At 40.3% G+C, this 23,523-nt stretch overlaps 1 protein-coding gene across 1 annotated transcript in view; it reads right to left on the bottom strand.

The window, feature by feature from the left end:
• The window catches only part of GLP1R (glucagon like peptide 1 receptor), an 83,372-nt gene that overhangs the window by 55,380 nt on the left and 4,469 nt on the right, over positions 1-23,523 (bottom strand). The window contains exon 2 of the mRNA XM_038132624.1: positions 697-793. Within this exon, the coding sequence (XP_037988552.1) occupies positions 697-793 (97 nt within the window). The remainder of the gene's footprint in view (positions 1-696; positions 794-23,523) is intronic.

The following is a 23,523-nucleotide window of genomic DNA, read 5'->3' as shown; positions in this document are numbered from 1 at the left end:
CATTGTCATCAGCTACTGTTCTCACTCTGACATAATAATGTAGTTGAGACAAGAAATATTAACAGTTTAGAAATAATTCTTCACAGGCACACCTTTAGACACATCTTCAGTGTGTCACAAAAGCACTGAAGCAGAGGAGAGCCTGCATGGTGTCCAACCGTGAGCATTATTGACAAGTCACCACTTGTCCTCTAAACACCATGATGCTGGCACATCACAGATGCTCTCAGCATATTACAGCAGTTCAAACACCAAGACAAGCTACATTCTCCTTAAGGCACTTGCTGCTTTTTCCAAAATCATTTCAGCATTTTACAAGGCTCAGAATAGCTTATACCAACTTTACAACCCACAAACTCCTAGTTCAATGTGAACAGCATGGTCCCAGATTTCCTAACACCTTGACACCTAAAAAAGTTTCAGGTCTATTACATTAGTGGCTGTTTGATATGGTACAGCTACCACTTGCCACTGCGTAACACTCTGGACCTAAGGACAAACATCTTTACAATGAAATTGCTCCATAAAATGCTTCCCCCAGCAGAGGGAAGAGCCCCACAGAGAGCAGGCAGGAGCAAATGGGATACAGAAGCAATGAACCAGAAAGAAGTATTTTCAAGTTCATAATCAGTCCCTTGATACTGTTATCATGCATTTTAAAAAGTAATACATCCTATCCCTACCTAATCAGCTTACCTGCCACAATGGGGGGTGTCTCATACAAGTATTTCTGGCACTGGAGCTGATACTCCTTCCATTTCTGCACAACCTCGGAGAGGGACCCATCTGAACTCTGCAAGAGAAATCACGAGTCTCAGACATTGCAGGGATTTAAACATCGCAGGGATTTAAACTGTCGGGTTCTTCACCAAAATGAGTTAAGTGAGTGTGAAAATGACTGCAAAAAGCCAGAACAGCACTGCTTATCACAAAGGGCAGAAGATGATGCTATGTATTTGCCTAATGTCAACAAAAATACCCCATCCCCTTCTATTTGCACCACAAGGAAACAAAAACCCCACAAACTATACCGAACCCACGCTGAGACAGCCTTGCTCTCTTGAATATGCCCCAGTTGTGTGATTTATTATCTCATGAAAAGACAGGGACAGAAGTAAGTGCTTTATTAGTAGAGGGTTTTTTCCCAACAGCAGTATTTCTGCTTTCCCATAAATGAAAACAAGTTAATTCACCATATTCAGTGGATGCTCCTCAAGCATTCTTCCAAAGCTTTTCCAGACTTTTTTCCCCTTAATGAACAGCTTTTCCCTCCATGCTGCACATTTTTCCTGCAAATGCTGAAAGATGTGGAGCATCCTTTTTGCACATTTTTGACAGGCTGCAGGTTCCACCATCAGCTACCCCAAGTAGTGACAGGGCAGGGGAAAAGTATATACAAACTTGATCTGAGGACAAAGGAAATTAGCTGTTATTAGAGTGAGCAGCTAACTCAGGGCTGGCTGCTCACTCAACCCTAGCAGATGTCCTACCTGGCTCACAGAGATCCAGCTTTACTCACTGCATTTGAGTAGAGACATTACTCCTACTCCCCCTCTTTGTATTTGTATAAACCAAGTTTAAATATCCGGATTAGGAGGCTGTAAGTGATTAACAATGCAAGTAACTCATCCTTCTTTTTCCAGAGAAAGCCCCATGGATGTCTCAGACATACAATCAAAAGCTTGAACCTAATGGTACAACACACTAATGCTGCTGAGTGGAAGGAAGTTCATTTAATCCCAGATGCCAATCAGTTTATTTAGTGAAGCATGAGGGTAAATAATCCTTGCAGTTTTACCCTCCCAGCTTCAACTGCTAATTTTTATTTTGACTTGTGCTTCTAAACCTTTTCCAGATGGTTAGAATAAAACCAGAGTATAGGTAGAAGAATTTTAAAATGAAGAAGTAATTTTAAAACTCTACTGCATTTCAGGAAAGTCAAACTGAATTCTGACCACTACAACCAATACGACTAAAATTTAGACACCAGGGCAATCAACTTGGTATAAAAGAAAAGAACAGAAAAGACCTCTCAAGTCTTCATCTTTTATATCCTTCCAATTAAAAACCCATTTGAAAAGAAACAAAACAAGCACCATATGCATAATGCTTCTGCCTGGATTAACCCAGTATATTTAATTACAAATATGGTCTTGCACGTGTGATGAAAAGTACAGCATTTAGTAAATACTTTGTGTTTCAAGAGTAAGTACCGATAACTTGTAGCTAGGGCCTCATGGCCATAATTTTAGAAGAATTTAGTCAGCTCCCCCTGAAGTCAAAACAAGCACAAGCCTGTGGATCTTGGAAACTCTGAGCCTGTTTGCCTGATTTAAATCACCTTATCTATGCCAATAAATGCTGCAAAGTCTGTCTATTGTAAAACAAATGGATTCTACTGAATGGAAAAACAAACCAGTAACATAGTGATCTATGCTCAGCATACCTGGAGGGCAAAGAAAACATCACCTAAATTAGATCTACAGGTGTGTGTAGAGAAACAGATAATCAGTAACTAAACCACCATTTACATACCCATGTAGGCTGAGTAACAATAGATGACCTGAATAGAGGGAGACAATCAGTTTTCAAACTTATGCTTCTCCAAAGTTTTTACCAAGTGACTTTTAGGTTATATATATTTAAGAATCAGAGAATCATTTAAAGGTCTTCATTTTGCAAGCTGGTTAATTGAAGCGCCACAAGACTGTTTCACTATCCTCTCATCACCAGGTTAACACTGCTTAAGGAATTAATAAAGGAATTAAAAAGAACATCTTCAGGATGAATATTTAAATTAAAATTCAATATAATTTAAGAAGTTACTAAACATCACACATCTTATTTATTGATCAAGCATGCTGATGACTACATCAAGTTAATCCAAACTTAGCTTTTAAAATCATTACAAGACACAGATGCATACAGAGTTTCATTTAGAAACAAGACACTACCTTTTAAAATATCCTGACAATATCCTAAAAACTGCTTCCACTAAGAAATGTAGCTCTTTTGGAGTCAGGGAGCTTTAAAGGAATTTTTCAACATCAAGCTTTCATCTATTGCCTTCATGAATGCAGGAACAACCAGCTTTAACTACAGCTTAAAAGCAAGCCTCTATTCCATAACTTAATGAAAAAGTAAAAGCATTCTACTTATACTGGTTTTTCATAATGCGAGAAGACATCTCTGAGCAGGAGACTAGCAAACTATAAAAGTGAAATATGTAGACATGCTTTTCTGTGGAGATCACTTATTTGGTAGACAGTTTTCTATTATCTATAGTTTGTTGCAATAAGACAATCAAATATAAATTCTAAGACTACATAATTTGTTCTCTCTGTGCAACAGTTCACTGTGATTCAGCTAAATACTGTGGTTTGTTATCAGACAAATTGACGTCAACTTGATTTTAATATATGCTGCTTTCTATTTCTCCGAGCTTATGGCCCACATGAACAAGAATCACAAGTTCCACAGTGCCACAGATTTACCATGTGTGTAGTTATGGAAATATGAGATACTGTATTTTCTTGAGAAGTTAAAGCCTTCTGCAACAAAGCACTAAATGAAAGTATACAAGGCCAAGGTTCCTGGGTCAGCACCTAAAATTTGGAGCAAATGGAAAACGTATAGCTTTGTTAAACTCAGAACTGTTTTCATTGCTGAAAGCATGTAGCTGTGGGTTTACTCGGGCTTATTTTTTCCTGTTATATTTAACCATGGGTGGAAAAACAGCAGTAGTTTTGCTGTGGTGAAAATATATCACAGAAGGATAGCAGAGGAGAAGATGGAAACACAGCTGACTGGTTAAGGTGGAGAAGCTAAAAGGCATGAATGGATGAAAGACATTAAGGAGGCGGGTGACAGTGCAGACTAAGGAGCATGAAACAAAGAAAAATTAGGACAGTAAAGAGGACAGAGACTGGGAGCCTCTCAGTGTATGTATATAATTAAGTGCAATTAATCTCTAGTGAGCGCACTCCAAATTAGCACATTTAAAAGTCTGAAGCCAGAATTCTTTACAAATCCTTATCACCTTCATGGGAAAGCCCCTTTCTATAGCCATCATTTGTCTTCACAGGCCCTACTGTAAAAGTAAGCATTTTAATCGCTTTTCAACATCTTTGAAGCTATTCCTGCTGAAACAAAAAGCAGCATCCACACACATCCAAGGTGATCAATGCCACAAAAGCAATATTCTAATACAGTGAAATCTGAGCACACACTGTATAAAGGCTCCAGACAAAATCTACCATGAAATGGAATTAAAATGAAAAAGAGAGTTCTCAGAGCTTCAGAGGCAACTGGTGACCCCTGGGATTATCTTCTCCCACCACCACATATAAGGTGTCACATTCAACAGAATGAGAAATTCCTCCTTACATTTATATTTTTGTCTTTGTTTGTCTGTTTTTAAACAGGATCACCTACCCTACAACTTATTCATGTTTTTAATATTTCTGGATAACAATCAAGACTCTACCTTGCTGCTAAAGGCTCACATGTAATGTTACAACCACTGGGACCTCCAAATTGCTAATCTTAATCTCGAAAAGCAAATGATAAGGAACTTGGCATTGAACAACAATTTGGCACAGCCTTGGTATTCTTCCCTTGCATAGGAATGCTGGGATATCTACCTCATGAGAGGAGGATTCAGATTATAATTTACTGTCTTTTAGCTCAGAAGGGCACTAGTGAGTTAGTTTTAAACTTCATGGCCCTGTTTTGAAAAGCCCAAAGGAAGACATTATTTCAAGGCTATTCTGCTCAGGATCAGCACAGCAACCAAGTCCAAGTTAAGTGAAGATTACATATTACAAGCCTTATGCTCATTCTAACTCGTAACATTTTTTCTGGTAAAATACAGACCTTAACAAATCATCACTTAGGTAACATACACTATAGGTTGGCATCAATACACCAGAGCAGAGCAGGACGCTCCCCTCCCTTGCCTGGCTGGTGACGCTGTGCCTGATGCTCCCAGGACATGCTTGGCCCTCCTGGCTGCCAGGGCATTGCTGACTCATCTTCAATTCAATTGCTATCAACCCGGAGCCCCAGGTTCCTTTCTTTGCCACTGCTTTCCAGCATCTCATTCCCCAGTCTGTCCCCACATCCAGGGTTTCTCCATTCCAGGTGCAGAATCCGGCACTTTCCCTTGTTGAACTACACATGGCTGGTACATGAAGTACACATGGCCCAGCCCTCTGATTTGTCGAGGTCTCTCTGCAGGGCCTCTCTGACTTCAAGAGAGTGAACAGATCGTCCCAGTTTTGTACTGTCTGCAAACCTGCCTAGTATCCCTTCCAGTCCTGAGTCTAAGTTGTTTATGAAGATGCTGAAGAACAACAGGCCAAGGATTCCTGCAGAACCCCACTAGTGCCAGGTCCCCAGCTGGATGCCAACCCATTCATTCCCTGTTACACTTTGTTGTGCCTGACCCATGAACCAGTTGCTCATTCGTTGCATGATGTGTTTATCCAGTTGTGTGCTGGACATTTTGTCCAGAAGGATCCCATGAGAGACAGTACCCAAAGCTTTACTGAAATGTACTGTACTGAACTTGGTATTAACCCAGTCCTTTGACCCACTGTTCACCCCATGACGAAACAATCCTGTTGAGGGTCAGTCCTTCAAGTACAATGCTTCTTGAAGACCCAAAGACATTCTAGAAGTGTGTTAGTGTGGGAGAAGGCTTCATTGCTCAACCCTCACTCTCCCAAAGAGATTATACTCAACCCAATTTTGTAACTATTTCATTCAACTTCTGCGTAATAAGTTAATCTAAATCCATTATAGGCAACACCTCACAGTCCAGTTACTCTCCTTTAAGAATTGAAGCTATGCCAAAAGAGGAGAAGGTACACCAAAAAATTATGTCTCTACTATAGATAATTCAAAAGAAGTATCATTAAAGGTAGCCTTTCAAAGAGATCATAAATTAGATCATACTTCAGGACTGACATTCCCTAGATTTCTGTATTTATCACATTCTCTTCCCACATTACGTTGCCAGTATCAAGTTTAATGTAGTCATTTGACATTATGCAACACTAAGTAACCCTCTGAGATAAAGTCATTACTCTAAGTCCCTTCTGTAGGGCTGCTTGACTGATCAGATGATATAATATTAATTATGCTTCCCAACTCATATTTTACAAGATATTTCATCAGTGGTTGGATCACTCTGTACCAATTCCTCACTCTTCAGAAAAAACAAACAGGATCAAAACAACTTATCTTTCAGAGGGAAGCCAGCTTCTAGGAGCTTTTCCTGTAAATGCTTCTGTTCCTTAGTTACTAATGAACCAATTATTTCAGAAGCTCAGGAGCATCAGAAAAAGAAACCTTTCAGCATCCTCCTTGCTAGTGAAAAGCAAAAAGTGAATTCCCTCAAAAGGAGCTACTGAATTCAGGGAAAAACTCCCTGGTGACACCTGCCAGCTGTTCTTGCCCTTAGGCTGCAGCAGCTCAGTACTTTTAAGTCCTTGAAGGAAAACAAAAAGTCTCAGGACTCTGATAAAGGAAATCTTGAGAACAGTGTTTCACCATCTGTCCAAGCATGGAAAGCCCTCTGTTCTGTCACTGACTTCTAGTTCCATGACATCAAGCTTTTGAACTCACAGCTGCAAGAGGAAGCACTCATTAGACACATATGATCAACACACAGAAAAGACATTCCTCTGTCTGCCTCTTCAGATCTGCTTAGCCCCAATTTCTTTTTCTTTTGGTGGTGTTTGTTGCTGCTGTTCTTTTTGTTTGTTTTAAACCAGTGGCTGAGTCTCAGCATTCCTCTCTCTCTCTCAGCTGAGAAAGATCACTGCACCACACAGTCCCTCATCCTGGCCCTTCCTGCCTTTGCCTTTTTCATACACCTGCATGGCTAAGGAAGGAAGGTTTGGCTGGGCTCAATCCTACAGTAGCCTGTAAATAGCACCTATAAGGGCACTTATCACCACTGTCCCACTCCCATCTCCCAACCCCTCCATTCTTAAGATCTGTTCTTACTAGATTAAGGAACAAAGAATAAGCACAGGCATCTCCTAAAGGTCTAGAAATGCAGAATGCTTCTGCACAGAATCTCAGACAAGCCATTTTAAAGAACAAAACCAAAACTGATTTGAGGCATACTCCTATTTCTTGGTACTTCTGCACAGGGAGCTCCCAGTTCAGCTGACTGATTGTTCCACCAATCTTGCCAAATACCTGAACTATCTGAGCAGGCAGGAGAGTTCAGCCCTAACCACAAGGGTTTCCATTCCAGGACCAAACACTCCAGGTCTGTCCTGGGATCTTTCATTTATGCTTTGAAAAGAACCAGTTTTCCCAGCCCTGAAAATTTTGTTTTGACAAGGTGCATCTCAATGGGAAAAATATCTCTTGGCCCTGTAATTTTCTGGATCAAGAGAAAGTATTTGGCATTCAGAGACCTAGATGTCAAAGCAAACTTTTAAAGACCTAAATCAACTAGCATAGTATACAGTTTCAAAATAAAGGGAATAAAGTAAAGCCTAATATTTCAGCATGCTACAACAATTAGCATCACCTTCTAGAGAAATAAAGAAATAAAATCAAACTCCTGTACGTCAAATAAAATAGTCTGAAAATGTGGTGCAAACCTGTGTTTGTTTGGTTCAAGTTTCTAATGTTTGTGTCTCCAGGGATGGACAGATCTGGGACAAGAACAATTATCTGCAGAGTTTTTTTGTCCGATAAAGAACTTCCCTGGGCTGGAAAGATTTTTGTCTTTGGTGACTGTAGGACCCATGAATCCATATGCACACTGTTGAGGCAGGTACACATTTAGATTGGCAGCAGCTGTTACCAGAAAATGCTATTTTCATTACAATGTCTTTCATCTGTTCTGGTAAGTGTTCCTGTCGAGGATGTATTACACAAGCCACTCAAAAATGCCAGAAGAAAATTACTGAGCAACTATGCAGAGGGACAGAAGAAAACTGCAAAATTCAAAGGCAACTATAACTCACAAACTCTTGGAGAGAAGAAAGCAATCCAACAATTTTAGTGGAAGACAGTGTACAGCACTCATGAGAATGATATTATCATACCAGGAGATTTTACTGTGCATTGCAAATCTAGACATATGCTTTCTGAAGTGCTCTTTAGCAGAGGACTTCTAGTGATGCAGTTGGACAACAGAGCAAGCAAAATATAATAGTTTAGCATGTATTTTTAGAAAGATACACAAGATATAGCTCTGGAAACATCAAGGAATGAACAAAGGCAGAGATGAAGAACACTACAGCAGGAGCAGAAGCTATAAAGCTGAAAATAAGAGCAGAACTTCATATATACACTCACATATTTAGAAACAAGATTCAGCCTAGGCTACTGGAAGAGCAACTCAGCATTTCATTCATTAGTAACACAGAATCACAGAAAGATTTGTGTTGAAAGACATTTAAAGATCATCTTGTTCTAATATCCCTGCTGTGGTCAGGGACATCTTTCACACAGATCAGGTTGCTCAGAGCTCAATCTAACTTGGCCTTGAACACTTCCAGGGGTAGGACACACACAACTTCTTTGAGCAACCTGTTCCAGCAGTTCACCACACTAACTCTCCTACAAAGCAATTTCTTCTTTCTATCTAAAATCATTCTACCCTGCTTTAGTTTCAAACCTTGTCCTATGACCCTACAAGCCCTGGTAAAAAGTCTCTCTCCACTTCCTTATAAGCCCCATTTAAGTACTGAAAGGCCAACATAAGGTCTCCTCAGAGCCTTCCTTCCTCTGGGCTGAACTATCTGAGTGCTCTCAGCCTTTCTTTGTAGAAGCCCCAGATCACTTCCACAGCCCTCTTCCAGACCCAGTCAAACAGTTCTATTTCTTTACTTACTGGGGACCCCAGAGCTAGATGCAGCACTCCAGGTGGGATCTCACAAGAACAGCAGGGAGAAAACTCCCTCCCTCGCCCTGCTGGCCACGCAGCTTTGGATGCAGCTCAGGATACAATTGGGTTTCTGGGCTCTGAGTGCACACTGCCAGCTCATATCCAGCCTCTCATCCACCAGCACCCTCAAGTCTTTATCTGCAAGGCTGCTCTTAATCCATTTTTACCAAGCCCATATAGATACTGATGATTTTCTTGATCAGCTGCAGGACCTCACACTTGGCCTTGTTCAACATCTTAAGCCTGTCAAGGTCCCTCTGGATGGCACCCCTTCCCTCCAGTGCATCAACTGTACCACTCAGCTTAGTATCACCTGCAAACTTGCCAAGGGTGCACTCAATCCCACTACATCCACCAATAAAGATATTTAAATTGCTGGTCCCAATACAGATCCCCAAAGGACATCACAATCATGTACTATCAATTGGAATAGGGGAAAAATGAGGGATATATACACAACTGGAAAAAGCTGAGGAGGTTTAAGATGGAATTCAGATGCCTGATCATAGGTACCTATACTTCCCTTCAACACAAATGTGTCCCTCATGTTGTCTCCTGCCACACCCACACAGAGGTACATGATTCCCCTATATCCTACATCATATCAATTAGTCCCAACACAGGGTCTTGAATACTGTAAAAATTTCGAGCAGTTCTAGATGCCTACATTTGGGCAACTGACTCATCTCTAAGCTGCTCAAGCAAAAAAAAAAGTAAAGAACATCTGTCAAAGCTGGACTTCTGGCTCCTCTTGCAAAGGTTTACAATGCAATTAGTTAAGCTGGTTCTTTAGGACATTCTGAACCAAGTGCATTTAAAAGGATCTTTATCTTATGCTTATAACTGATTGGTTTCTCTGTACCAGCCAGCAACTGGACAGTCCCAGTGCTGGCTGAGCAGAGGGACAGACTGAGCTGGCAGTTCCACAGAGCCAGGGCAGTGCAACATTTGAGTTACCAAGTTAAAAAAAGTTACCCCAGAAGAACATTTGAACATAACTTCATTGTAAATAATCTGTATTTTCACTAGGAAGGAAAAACTCTAAATCTTTCCACTTTCCATACCAAAACATCCCAACAGAGTTAAGCTCCCCCAGCTTTTCAAATGACTATTTAACAGTCGCTCTTCTCAAAGAGTTGTGGTGCAAAGTGTGGCTAGTTTTTCCAAGATCACAAATCCTGTAACACTGTAAGCCTGGCCACCAATTCGTCATCTCATCACTGCAATCAGCTCAACAACAAGAAAAAAAAAACAACCAAATAAATCAGACACACTAAAAAAAACCCAACCAAATAAATCAGACACACTAATCTTCACAACCCCTCTTCTCATTGAAAGCATTCCCATCTACACTTTTTTATTTGTAAACAGAGTTCTCCAGTTAAAATTACTCAATAGAAAAACAATCACCACAAAGCTATTTAAAAAACAGCAGCACACACAAACCCAAAAACTTCAGTTTACAATTTCATGGGTTCTGCATCTACTATCGTTTAGAGTTGGCCAGAGTAGAATGCAATCCAATCTGCATTGCTTTTACCAGTCCCAGTTGGGGGCAGCAGTTTATTTTGGTTTTAACAAATGCAAATTAACTCCCTCAGCAGCTCATTGCCACAGTGGCTCAAGGTTCACTGTCCAAATTGTCTGCTGTATGGCTTGTCCCTGCCAAGGCAGTTATATGTAGCACCTTTACAAAGGGCCAGTGCTTTCATCCACAGTTACGACACATTTGAGAGAAGAGCATACAGGAAACGTTCCGCCAGCGAAGCTCATTCTCCAGACGTCATCTGTTTGCCTTCCAAATCCTAAAAAAGTAAAAGTACTTGACAAATTCATCCAGAAAAGATTTACTTCTCTTTCCTGCAATCCCTCTGAGCCAGGGAGCTGACTACAGAAGTACAGACAGGTCAAGTTGAATCACAGACTTTCCTTACCCTAGGACTGCAAATTAACTTATGAACCACCCTATTGCTACAGGAATCAGCTCAGGTTATTCCTCCAATCTGCTGCATTAACCATGCATACCAAATACTCAAACACTAATATGCAGTCCCTCTTGTGCAGTCAGTGCCAGAATCTCTGGCTACAGCTGAATCAGTAGCAAAGGATCCACGCATTAGTTCTGCAAGAAAATCCCACAAGCTGCAATGATTCTGTCCCCAAACAGAGCAGAAGAGAGGAACTTGGAGGCCAGACCTAACTTCTATTTTTTCAAAAGTTTAGCCCTACCCCATCTTCTTCTCCCACAGGCCACTTCTAGCACACTTTGATTTTCATCAATTGGGATCTCATTAGATCATTTTCTCGATACATGGGAAGTCAGTGTATTCTCTTCATGCATGATCCTCACCAGCCCTGGGGCTGGATCTTACTTCTTTACTTCAGTCAGACAGCACAGCCTTCAGTCCAGCAGCTCTGCTGTGGGCAGCAGCCAGCTTGAAAGACAGTCATAACTCTCCACAGGTATCAGCCTGCCTCCTCCTCATTCCTTCTTTCCTTCTCTTACTCTCCCCAAGGTACATGCAGCTAAAGAGGACTGTGGTTTAAGCTACAGAAGTGACCTGCAATTGTGTGGATGTTAAAGCTGATGGGACTTCCATTTCTTGCCACTTTTCCTTGGGGACACCTTCAAAATAAAGGGGAAAGTGAACAGCAGAGGAAGATTGCTGTTAAAGCAGTAAGCACACTGGTTTTCAGAAAGCAAGAGACAGGATAAATCCCAAGGGAGAAGCAGCTTGGTAAGGCAAGCAAAGAAAAACATGCAGAGAGCTTCAAGTAAGCTGGGCAAATGGAAACACAGAAGAGAGAGCCACCCCTCCAGTCAAGTCTCCAAATTATTCACTTTGAGGAAGGTGAAGTTGTACACAAAGCTTCTTCTCCACCCAGCTCCAATTTTAACAGCACTGAGGGAAGCAGTGACCATGCAGTAATAAAGCTGGAAATGGATAGGTCGCTTAAAGGAATTAAACTCATTCCGTGTTAGTAGTTTCACAGCTACATGTTTCCCCATCTGACAGTAACCTTAAATCAAACAGCACTTGTAGGAACAGAATACATTCACAGAGAAGATGCTAGAGAGAAAACTTAGAAATTCAAATAGCAGAGGCTTGGCTTGACATGTTTTTTTCAGAGGGTAAGTTTTCCCTCTGAGTGAACCTGCTCTGCATGACTTAATGTTTTCATCTCAGTTCACCCTTAAAATGTACTTTTGAAGTACTGGGTCATCTTATAGCATAACTATCAGCATTTAAAACAACATAAACCAGCACCACTGTTGAAAGCAGTGCCCAGAGAAAGGTGATTTTCTCCCCCATGCCTCACTCCCCTTGTCTCCTTTGCCTTATGATGCACTTGTACCATCAGCACTGCAAGCCAAACAGCCTTACTCTCAGAGGCAAAATTAAACAGGAAAAATATTTGATGGGCCAAGTGTTGCTGTGAAGCAGAAACAACGCAGCACAGCTCCCAGTGAGACACAAGAACAATCTCAATTATCCACCATCTTAGAAGGGAGTAGTAAGTAAAATCCTACATAGCACATAAAATGAATTACCAGTACCAAAATGTTAAGCTAGGAGTCAAATGTGTTATTCAAAAGACTTGAAGACTTCAACAATTGGAGAAATAGCCCCTAAATTTTCCTCATCTACATTCCCTACCATAAAGCTCGTAATTTTTCACCTTTTGCAACCACAGTGACTTTGAGGCCAAAGGACTCATGTGGTAAACTCATCAATTTCCCACATACCACCTTCTAGAGCCTCCCACCAACTGCTGCATCCATCTCACACATGCCAGCTTGACCAGAAAATACCCTTCAGAAACAGATCTAATCTTGACTTGAAGACTCCAAGCAACCAAGAATTCACTACACTCTTAGGCTAGCTGCTACTGTGGTTTATCACCCGCAGTATTGAATTCTTCCCTTATTTCTGGTCTGAGTTAAATTAACCATACAAATGACTTTGCTTAAAAGTAACTACCTTGCAAAACATGAATTATGTCACAATAGTTTTAATTAATAAGATGGACCTGAAGTAATAAAAATTGTATCTGACTCAATTTTCTGAAGATAACAGGTTGGTTAATATTTATGAGGTTAGATAACCTTTCAGTCTTTTCACAAAACAGGTGGATGCACATCAGATCCAACAGTTAAGAGTTACTAGTGTAAGCAAATAAATTGAATTTTTCATAGACTGCTACCATTACATACCACACTGATGTGGAGCCCTACAAAGGAGAGTCCAGGCTCCTTCACCCCACTGCCAGTCAGCTGGTTTCTGATAAAGGAGCCAATTGTCCTTTAGCCTCGGGTTATGCAGACTTGTTAGACAGTTTTGTCTTCATTAGCATTTTTGAAACTGTTGGTTTGTACTTGTTGCCATCAGCTTCTTTACCTTTTCCTTATACATATACAATATATCCTATTATTTTAGCCACTGCTTCCATTTCTTATCAGAATTGTTTAAGTTTTGAGAAGACATCTGCAGAGCTGGAGGTACTGGGGACACTATCACCATCACTATCTCCTCAAAGTTAAAAATACTTGTGCTTTTTATATGATAATGTTTTCCTTTCATGCAATTTTTACTCTTTCAGCTTTGCAGCTGCAGATGGTACCTTATATTCTTTTTTCTACTTTTCCAGTTTGAAGGAATTAATTGGGCAAACAAGTCAAAGTCTGTAGATGGAAGTGCTGCAGTATCAGGGCTGTAGATCACATCTGCTTTTAGAGAATGGTAAAAGCTTTCATGCCTGAACACCTTGCCCAAAAAAAAAATCTGTTCCTTGCAGCTACCAAAGTAGCACGCTGCTGTACTGCAGACAACAGTCCCCTTTTCACCGCAGGCATCTTTTTTGCTTTAGCATTGTAGATTATGACAGCAGAAAGTTCACTGAAACACTTAGATTTAAAATAGGTAAATAAGCCTCTGTATGAGAAACTTCTGCTCAAACATCACTATATAAGTAAAAACACTTATTACCCAGGTAGAGTTAAAAGTAGAAAAGAAAGGAAAGGTCAGCTCCAAAATCAGGCTGGAAATGGCAGAAACATAGAAACCCTTGTGTTTTAACAACCTGCAGGAACAGCTTCTGTTCAGGTCACTAAGATGCATCCTCCTCCTTTTTGGCAACCAGAATTTATTCAGATGCAGTAAGTCCTTGTGCATGAAAACCTCCTGCAACATCCTTTATACAACAGTCTCCAATTATTGACATGAGCAACAGTGACGTTAAATCCTTTACAATTCCGGTCTCCAAAACAATAGATCATTCAGATATCTAGAGTGTTAAAAAAAAAAGGGGGAAATAGACAAAAGGACATTTTTATTGCCTTTTTAGAAACAAAAGAAACAAATGTTCATCACTACAATATAGTGAGGCTCCAGGGGATCCCAGAATCTCTGCAGGTTAATCACTATAAAAAAAAGTGGGAGGGGTAGCAGGAACTTCCCAAAAATCTCCATCTTAACTGAAGTTGTTCAGAAGTATCCATTTCATGGAATTCAAGGGAGGAAACAACACAGCCAAAAAAGGCAGTAACTCACTACATGGAGGACAGGAAGACAACATTGGCCAGAGCTGGGACACGCTCCCTAGAGGGGCCCACTAGATGAGCAGCTTGGGCAAGCAGACAAACACACAGCAGACAGGCCAGCTTGTCTGCTTTGTTTCTACCAGAACTTTTAATGGAAAGGACACTAACCCACAGAACATTTCTCTTGTCAGATTCCTTGGACCAGAAATGGTCAAAAACTTAAGAAGGCGCCAGGGTGGAGGAAAAGACAAATGAGAGGGAAAAGGCAGCTAAAGAGAAAATGATTTAGTCAAGACCAAAGTAGGCTGACACTCTCCATTCCCAATTGTTCAAATAGTTTATCTTCCAATTTGGATCATAAAACTAAATAAAAGATAAGCATTGCAAAATAAGCACGAAGCATTTAGATCTCAATGGGAGTGAAAGTTGAATATTTCCATGTCGGCTGCCTGTCATCCCATACTTGACAGTGTTCCAAGCTTGCTACAAAATTTGCTGTGAAATTATCTTCTCATTTCCCAGTGACATAGTCTGCTGCCCATGCTGTCTTTCACGTAACACTATTCTTCTGTGCTGATCCCAGCTGTCCATCGAGCAGGATACAGATACTTTGGACAATATAATAAATCTGTTTTTTCCACAATTTGGTTTTGCTCCAAATATTTCCAGCATGACCAAAAAGAAGAAAGAGGGAAGAATAAGAAGAGCTATAAATTAAAACAAACAAAAAAAACTCCAGAGGCCATAAAGTACCATCAACATAAAGATCACCATATCAGATGTAGTTTGGGGATAAGAGAAAATATTTGGAATTCAAAATTTTATCCAAGTTCTTGTCAGCACACTAACTGGAAACTTAGTTTCTCCTTGATCTGTCAGTACAAAGCTCTCTCTCCTTTCCCATACAGTAGAGGCATATTAATAAATGACTCAAAAAGGTGAATTTTCTTTAAGGCTTTAGTTAAGCATTATGCTAAGCAGCTCAGCCATAATGGCAAAGTCATGATTAAAGAGAACTGTAAGTCCTTCTGTCAAAGAAAAACTATAGAGCATTTTCAAAGACAACGGAGGAAAGACAGCACAGCAAAGCTTAAAGCCAAGTTGTGAACCAAGCTGCTGAACCTCAGAACTACACACACAACAGGCAGTACAAAACACAGACATGAAAGAAACTAATCATTGAAAGCTTGAGCAAGTAGAAAGTTAACCTCATGAACTATAAATGATGTTTACATTAGCTTTGTTCTCCCAATATTACAGCCTTCAAGCTCCCTCAGTAGCATGTGTAGCACCAACTGACAGCTTGGTTTGTTATAAAGTGTCTGGCTCTGAAGAGTATAGCGTTTAATACTACAAATAGTCTCATTGATGAAGATCTCTTCTGTGCAGCTGTAACCCCTTCTCCACCAGTAATCAATCATACAGGAACTGAGAACATTTTCAGACAAACACAGTCCTTCAAACTCGACTCAATATAAAAAGCAATTTGTCCTCTACTGCTTTCTGTACTATTACAGATCCTTCCAAGGCACCCATCGTATTAGTATTCAAACACACAGACTTGGTAAATTAAGTGCTGACAGAGAAAGCAAAGTACTACTACTCCTACCCCATAACAGGTATTTGAAAGGGGTCATCTTACCAAATGGATTATCTCCACACACACACATTTCTAATAGGAGTGACAACAGCTCCTACTTCCTATGCAAAATGTAAGGCAACGCTGTAATCCATTTCCCTACTCAATAATTAATATGTAAAACCACAAGAATGTTACTCACCTGACTCAATCTCCCTAAAATGAAGAGAACAAGATAATAAGAGTCTGAAACTGTAAATCTTTCCATGCAAGACAGTTAAAGAAAAAAAGAAAACACTTTCCCAAGACCCAAATCTAGACATTTCTCATGATCAGCTACAAGATGTTCCACAAGATTTGATGAGGGACTACAGAGACATTTAACACAAATCTTGAGAGCGCCTCTGCTTCTTGTCCCACCTGACTATTCCATTCTCTAGTTCTGGAAGAAAGCCTCTATTTGAAAGCACAAACACTGTATCAGCCAAAAAGAAAACTTATGAGTGAGCCCCAAGTTACAGTTAGGCAGATTCCTTGTCACCAATAACCACTGTCTTGGATGGCACCTGTCCCTTGATTGCTCAGACTAACCATGACTACTACAGCAACAAGATGGACAGCTTGCTCCCCACATTCTCCTCTCCTCATGTAAAGAAGTTTGAGTTCTATCCCCAAAGGGGACCCCAACTACTTTCTGCAGCTGGAAGCACATGCTTCCCACTCATCCTGACACAGGAATCAATTTTCTGTTAAAAAAATTTTATTCTGAGTTTTCAAACAGTTTACCTACAGTACACCACACACACACCTCAAGACAAAACAAAAAAAAACCACTCCAAAACCCCTCTCTTATCATCCTTCTAGGAAGAGGAAGAGCATCCTGGAAGATCACAGTAAAGGTCCAAATATGGACTGCTGTTCACATTTGGAAAGTCTGTGACACCCTTTTGCAAAAACCAAGAAGAAGTCAAAGCTGCACTAACACAAGGCTTCTCTTACAGAAAATTAACAGTCTACTAATATAAGAGCTTCCTCTAGAATTAATATGTAGGGGAAGAGATTAATCCATGTACTCATTTGCCTATCTTCTTAATCAATGTTTAATTGTTGATGTGATCTTGTAAAGGTCTATTTGAGTCCAATCCAAAGTGATTTTAAGTCTACTGGACAGAAACTTATTAGAGCTTTCACCTCAAAAAAAAAAAAAAAGCCTGGATTGGTGAAATGCCACAGTAAATTCAGTTTATAGCGAATTATGACGGATGAATGGTGGCAGAGTGCAAAAGAAGGCAGGAGCAAGGAACAAGACAAAAGCTTCACTCAACCATTGTAGGATGACCCACCAATAATTTAGCAAAAGCACCAAGTAGGAAAACAGATCAGGAAATAGAGAGCTCTGACAGCTCAATGACCCATTGGCATTGACGTTACCTTACACAAATAAATAACTAAGTAGCTGTGCTTGAGCAAGAAGATTGAACTTCCTTCCAGCCTCAGCCATTCTGTAGTTCCAATGTCATTTAGGTATCAAAACAAGTAAGAAATCAAGAAATGCAGTTTCCAACTCCAGCTTTGTTTCCTGCAATTTTAAACCATCTCACTGTTGCAAGGCCATTAAGTTAAGAGTTCAAACTATTGAGCTAACATTCCTTTATCATTACATCTTATTAGTAATAAAATCAGTTTTATTTTACAAAGCTTTAATAGCCTCATTCATTACCACCAGGTGTCTTAATTCCCAAAGAGCAATGAACAAATACAGAGCATACTGAATAGTTATAGAATTATTATTCTACAGTTTTCTTCTAGCACAAGCTTCTCCTCTAACTAACTATAGTTAATTAAAAGATAAAATTGCTGCCCCTTGCAAGTCTACAGGGAACAAAGCTGAGTGCAACTCAATGCAGGTTTTTCAAGTTTCCTGTGTCAACTTTTAATCAATTCAACTAATAAACAGGATTGCCAACATCTAGGCTCAAAGCACATCTATCACAACAATAAATGTGTTGGAACTTCACTTTCTGAAATACTGTTTGAACAGGATGTTTCTGACTACCTTTACATCTGAAAGCCATCCATGCCATCTGTGATGCTCTGTATTTCATTTAGAGAGGTCATACATATTACTTTTTGAAGGAAGTCCACTGCAAACACATCCTAATTTATTTGTTGGGCAATTTATAAGTGTCACTGTAAACAGCACATAATAGCATCCTGTCTTCTCTTTTTTTTTTTTTCTCCAGAGTGTACTCTGCCTGCAGTGCCACTGAGTTTAAAAGGAATGGGATCTTTTTGTTATTCTTAAGAGTGATGCATTTCAAATGGTATTTGATGAATTTGTCTTCATTAAGAAACAGTAATGAAAAGGGCAGTATATTAGAGAGCATCACAGCATCTGACAAAAGAGAAGACCAACTGCTATTTCAAATAATTTAGACTAAATACTACACCTTTAATTTTCCCATCCCAAGGGATAAAACCTAAAAGCTTAATTCATTCTGCATAACACGCTTTGTACAGTAGAACAATTTTTTGGGGAGGAATAGGACTGAAGGAGGAAGATGGAGACTGACCTAAGTGATTATCACAGATCTAGGGATACATAGCTGTACTTATTTGTAACCCATCCACAGCTCTACCAATATCCTTTTAGAGGGGACTTAGGAAGAAGCATAAGTGCTTTACAGGGTCTGGCTCCTTCCACAACAGCAGGAGCCCCTCTGATGATTTTGGGGCATAGGAGACAGGCTGAAACCCTCCTAGATATTGGTGCTCCCCTCATACTTCATGCTTGCCATTCAATTTCACATACTGAAGCAGAGTGAAAAATTCAAGCACTGATGCTTATGTTCCCACTCTCTCCAAAAGGCACAAAATGTGGATTTCTACATACAGACCTCTTCAGCACAATGATCAGTCTGTAGAGAAGTCACAGCCAGCCATAAGGGCAACATGTTTCTGGACTTCGCAAACATGACAGGTACTTTGCCACCCTATTCCAGCTCTCAAGGAGCTACTCTGAGCCTGAACAATACAAAGATGACATTGGGATGAGTAAATTAATAATTTCATAAAGTTATTGAACAGAACATTCTGTAACCTATAAAGCAAGCCTTTTGAGTTTCCTGGTTTTCCCCCTCCAATTAGACAAAGTAAGACACCTGATACTTCTCAATGCTTCTGTACACCCAACCTTTCTACATATCAAAGCGACTTATAGCAACTCTTCAGTAGCTTCTGTACAACGCTCTAGACATGTCAGAGGAGAAACAAAGTTAATCAATTTCCATCCTGAAGAAGATCTATGAAGAGGCTACTGCATTGCCAGGAGCCTGTGCATGTCAGGAAATGAAGAGGACTGCAGATACCAGGTACATCAGTTTCTCCCAGAATATTTGAAAGGTAACAAGAACTACTTTTTCACACCCGAGCTTGGCAGTTACATTAAGCCCCTGCTCCAGAATTTCGACCAGGCTCCTGCAGAAGCAGCAAACACCCAAAGGTCTAAGTCTTCTGCCATTGCTTTACCTGCAATTGTTCAGAGACAGTCTGCTTTACAGGAGAGAGCAAAAACACCTGCTGGGTTGCTGACAATACACACGGCACACTGTGCCTAGGATTTATCATCTGCTCAATGAAAAGCCAGGAGAGAGACAAATATCACAGGAGGATACTACACAGAAGTCAAGAGAAAGTAATTCTAATGTCTCCAAACCTTCCCCAGCATTGGGGCTTTAGAGATGAACTGCAGCACACAACAAAATATTGAGCCACATCCACCAAGGCTCCTCGTAACATGAACATCATATGTTTTCCTGTATGCTTTGTGCATACATGACCTCAAATGTAACAAGTGAGTTAAAAACCAGTCACCCCATCAACTGAGGACAAACCCGTTATCCTTTCTGCTCTCCATTAAAAGCTGACTATGCCATCTTGAAAAACATTAAGACTTGGTGATAAGATCTTTGCAACTGCAGGGACATACCATGCCCCCTCACCTACTATCCTCCTAATGCCTTATACAGTTGCAGCAAATTTCAAATAAAAAAGAGATGTTCTAGAATGCCTTAGAAGTTCAGTTCTGTGTTAGAGTGATTTTCAAGTTCACTTTTGTTTGTTTATGTTGTTTTGAAGGTGGTAACAGGTTTTGCCACCCATCAGAGGTAATGAAGTAATCTCTGATTTATTTGCTCTATAAGGTTCTTATAGAACTGTGGTCTCGTTGCTGCAGTTGAGAAGTCACCTACTTGTCATCTGTACTTTATGTCCCCCAGTCACACCCTATATTCTAAGTCCAATTACACTCATTTTAAAGGGGCTTCTTTCAGATGTCAAGAAAGACTGAATTGCTAAACGAGATGAGCATATGCAAAATTTGACTCTGTCTGGTTACACAAGAAATAAACTCTCTGAAACTTAGTTGTAAAAAAGTTGAGATGCAATTGAACAACTGGAATATGCTTTAGGCAAAAAAAAAAACCAGCTTTCACAATGAAATACATAAGGATGAATACAGAGGAGATGTTGGTCACAACATGAGCAGTGCTGATACCTATGGAGCAGAATGGGAGTAGGAATATCAGCAAAAGAAAGAATACAACAGTTGTTTGCTGTAATATGTAGAAGTTTACTGTTTGCAAAATTCAGAGGAAAAGGAAGATTAATACTACAGATCATGAAACAACCTGGTTTTAAGAGCTGCAATCCACCCATTTAATTGGAAACATTTTTGTACATCTCTTGAGTGCTTGGTAGACATCAGGGTAAAGCTTGGCATCTATTCCTCAGCTTGCTTCAGTACATACATCGTGCTCACAGGTAGCTGGACCGCCTTTTGAAGCACCGGAGAAATACTCACACTAAGCAGAGCCAGAGCAGCTGGGAGGGCTCTTCTGGCAGCTGAACTTCACATTTGCTTTTGGCTTGTCCATACGTAACAGCAAGCCTCAGCCTACTCATGCTGTCAAAAACGCATGCTGTGGTGTAAAAGGAGAGTTCCATATGCTTCTGCCCTGCACAAGAGACACACTCAGTGCAAAAGCCCCAGTGGTCACCATTCTTCCCATTTAGAGAAGGATTTATAGGACAGCACTGCTCTCCCTCAGGCTGCTCACACAAGTGTTTTGGTTTACCTGATACCAGGCTTTTCAGTGTGATTCAGCTTCCAGACTGAGCAGCACCACAACTGCAGATGTCAGAGGAGTTACCAAAGCATCCTAGTCAGAAATGAAAGCCTAAAAAAAAACAAGACTTCAGAGATTGTCCTATGCAGATGTGTCCACATACACACCCCACATCCCCCTTCCTGTTTGCCTGAAACTGATTAAGTCTAAGAAAGAAACTGCTTCATGGGGAGAAGGGGCAGCTGGGGGGGTGGGGGAGAAGGAGAGAAGCAGCACAGTTTTACAGAAGGGACAGGGAAAAATTAGCCTGAACAATGGTAAGATGTGAGCAGATGTGCCCCAACTACAACAAAATTTAGATGACAAGCTAATTCATGCTCACTTGTTCTCTAAAGATCCAGAAGGTGGTGGAAAAAGGCAGAACACCACAAGAGTCACAAGCTTCTAAGTTGTGCTCAAAGGATTCATTGTTTCACACATGCAAAAGGGTTCTTCTGCAAAGGTCCCAACTCTTTAGCTGCTTCCAAGGCATAACAAGAAAGCAGGCTCCCTTTCCTGAACTTGTTGTACAGTGCAGCAGAGAGCACATGGCTAAAACAACTATGTAATAATAACAGAATGCAAGTTTCAAAAATTGTCCTGAAATTATCAGAGAAGGCACTGGGAGAGTGGCAGGGCGTGTGCACAAGTGGGACAAGGCAAGAACAGAACAGGTGAATGCAGATGAGCTCAATGACCAGAGGAGCACAAGACAAAAACAGGGTAATTCTAAAAGCCAGCATAAAACAATTGAGGAAAAAGATGGTGAGAAGGTGAACTAACAATGAAATTCAATCAATTGCAAGAAAAATAGCAGTCAATACCAGACTACACTAACACAGCAATCTATTAACAATCAGTTATGGTGAAACAGCAATAAAACGTAGTCAGTAAAACGACCAGCTGAAGGAAATATTCTTTTTCACATGTCTAAACTACAATATCCTCTACACAGTTACCATATTTTTGATTGTTCATTCAATTAAATTAAGCCCTTGTTTTTTCTATACAATAACTGTAGTATTTACCAGACTATTATGAAGCCACATTTGACCTTGGGGCAGGGGTTGCTCACAAGATTTCATGTAAACATTCGGGAAAGAGCTGTTCATGTTATCATGGCCCCACTTCAGCAACCTGTACCGATTCATTCACGTACATCAGAGGCAGTGGCAGTTGTTAGTCTCTTTGGGAAGAGAAGACCATAAAGATTAAGGGGAGGGCAACTGGTAGAAATCTAATCAGGTTCTCCTTCACAAAGATGTGCCACACTATATCCCTGGAACACTGCCTTTAAGACTTACTGAAGTCCCAATCAAGTGCAGGGAGTTTCCTTTTGCATGGGTCTGTATCCCTATCAGTAAGAGCAGGCTCATCTACATTCCTCCAGCAGTGGAAGCAGTGGGCTTTTCATGTTTATGCTCACAATCCACAGATCATGATGCTGCTGCAACTTTTTTTGGGAGTTTGTTGTCCTTCTGCCTGTGAAGATCAGCACGCATTTCCTAAGCTCTCCCACATTCACAGCAAGACAAGGGATCACTGGAATGGAGCAATCATAGCCCAGTGTGGTTGAAATTCATAAATACCAGTTTCCAACACAGAACAAAAGGAGGCATCAAAGAACAGTATTCAGGCACCACCACCAAACCTTTTTTCACCCTTGACAAGTTCAAATTTGCTGCATATGAAACGATGACATTTGAAGGGGTTACCTTCCATTTGACAAGCGAGAGATCTCTAGATACTGCTTACCCTATCCCTCCTCTAATGTGAAACATTGGACGCAAGCAATAAACTCAGTCTTTTTTCAGTAGCTAGGTTAGGAAGTTTTATTTAATGAAATGAGTTCCTGCCTGATGTTTTAATTTGGGCTCACAAGAAAACAACACTGTACAGCTTAAATAAAAGGTCTCTTATCTACTTGGCTGACAATTTTTTTTCCAAAACTGAGACATACCTGCTATTGTGTACACTCACTTTTGTTAAGACACAAACTAACAGAACTGATGTACTGCACAAGGAAACTTGAGCAGGCAGCCTTGGTGGCAGTACATACACTGGTTTATCACAGAAAGGGAAAAGCTGTTAATGAAAGAAGATGGTAACAGCTTTGTTTCTTTCTGCAGTGCTGTAGGGAAATGAATCAGTTTTGAAAAGGACTATTTCCAAGTTAAAAACTAGTGAAGGCCCTGTGATTTCAGAGATAACAGCTCCTGGTGTGTCCTCTCAGGTAACTGGCAATCAATCAATGCGGCAAATTAAAGCCCTATTTACACAGGCTAGCAGAAACAGGATATGATACAATGCCTTTAAA

Source organism: Motacilla alba, chromosome 3, assembly GCF_015832195.1.
Source record: "Motacilla alba alba isolate MOTALB_02 chromosome 3, Motacilla_alba_V1.0_pri, whole genome shotgun sequence".
Classification (NCBI taxonomy): domain Eukaryota; kingdom Metazoa; phylum Chordata; class Aves; order Passeriformes; family Motacillidae; genus Motacilla; species Motacilla alba.
The sequence above is the reverse complement of the archived record's forward strand: the minus strand, read 5'-3'. Positions and strand labels throughout refer to the sequence as shown.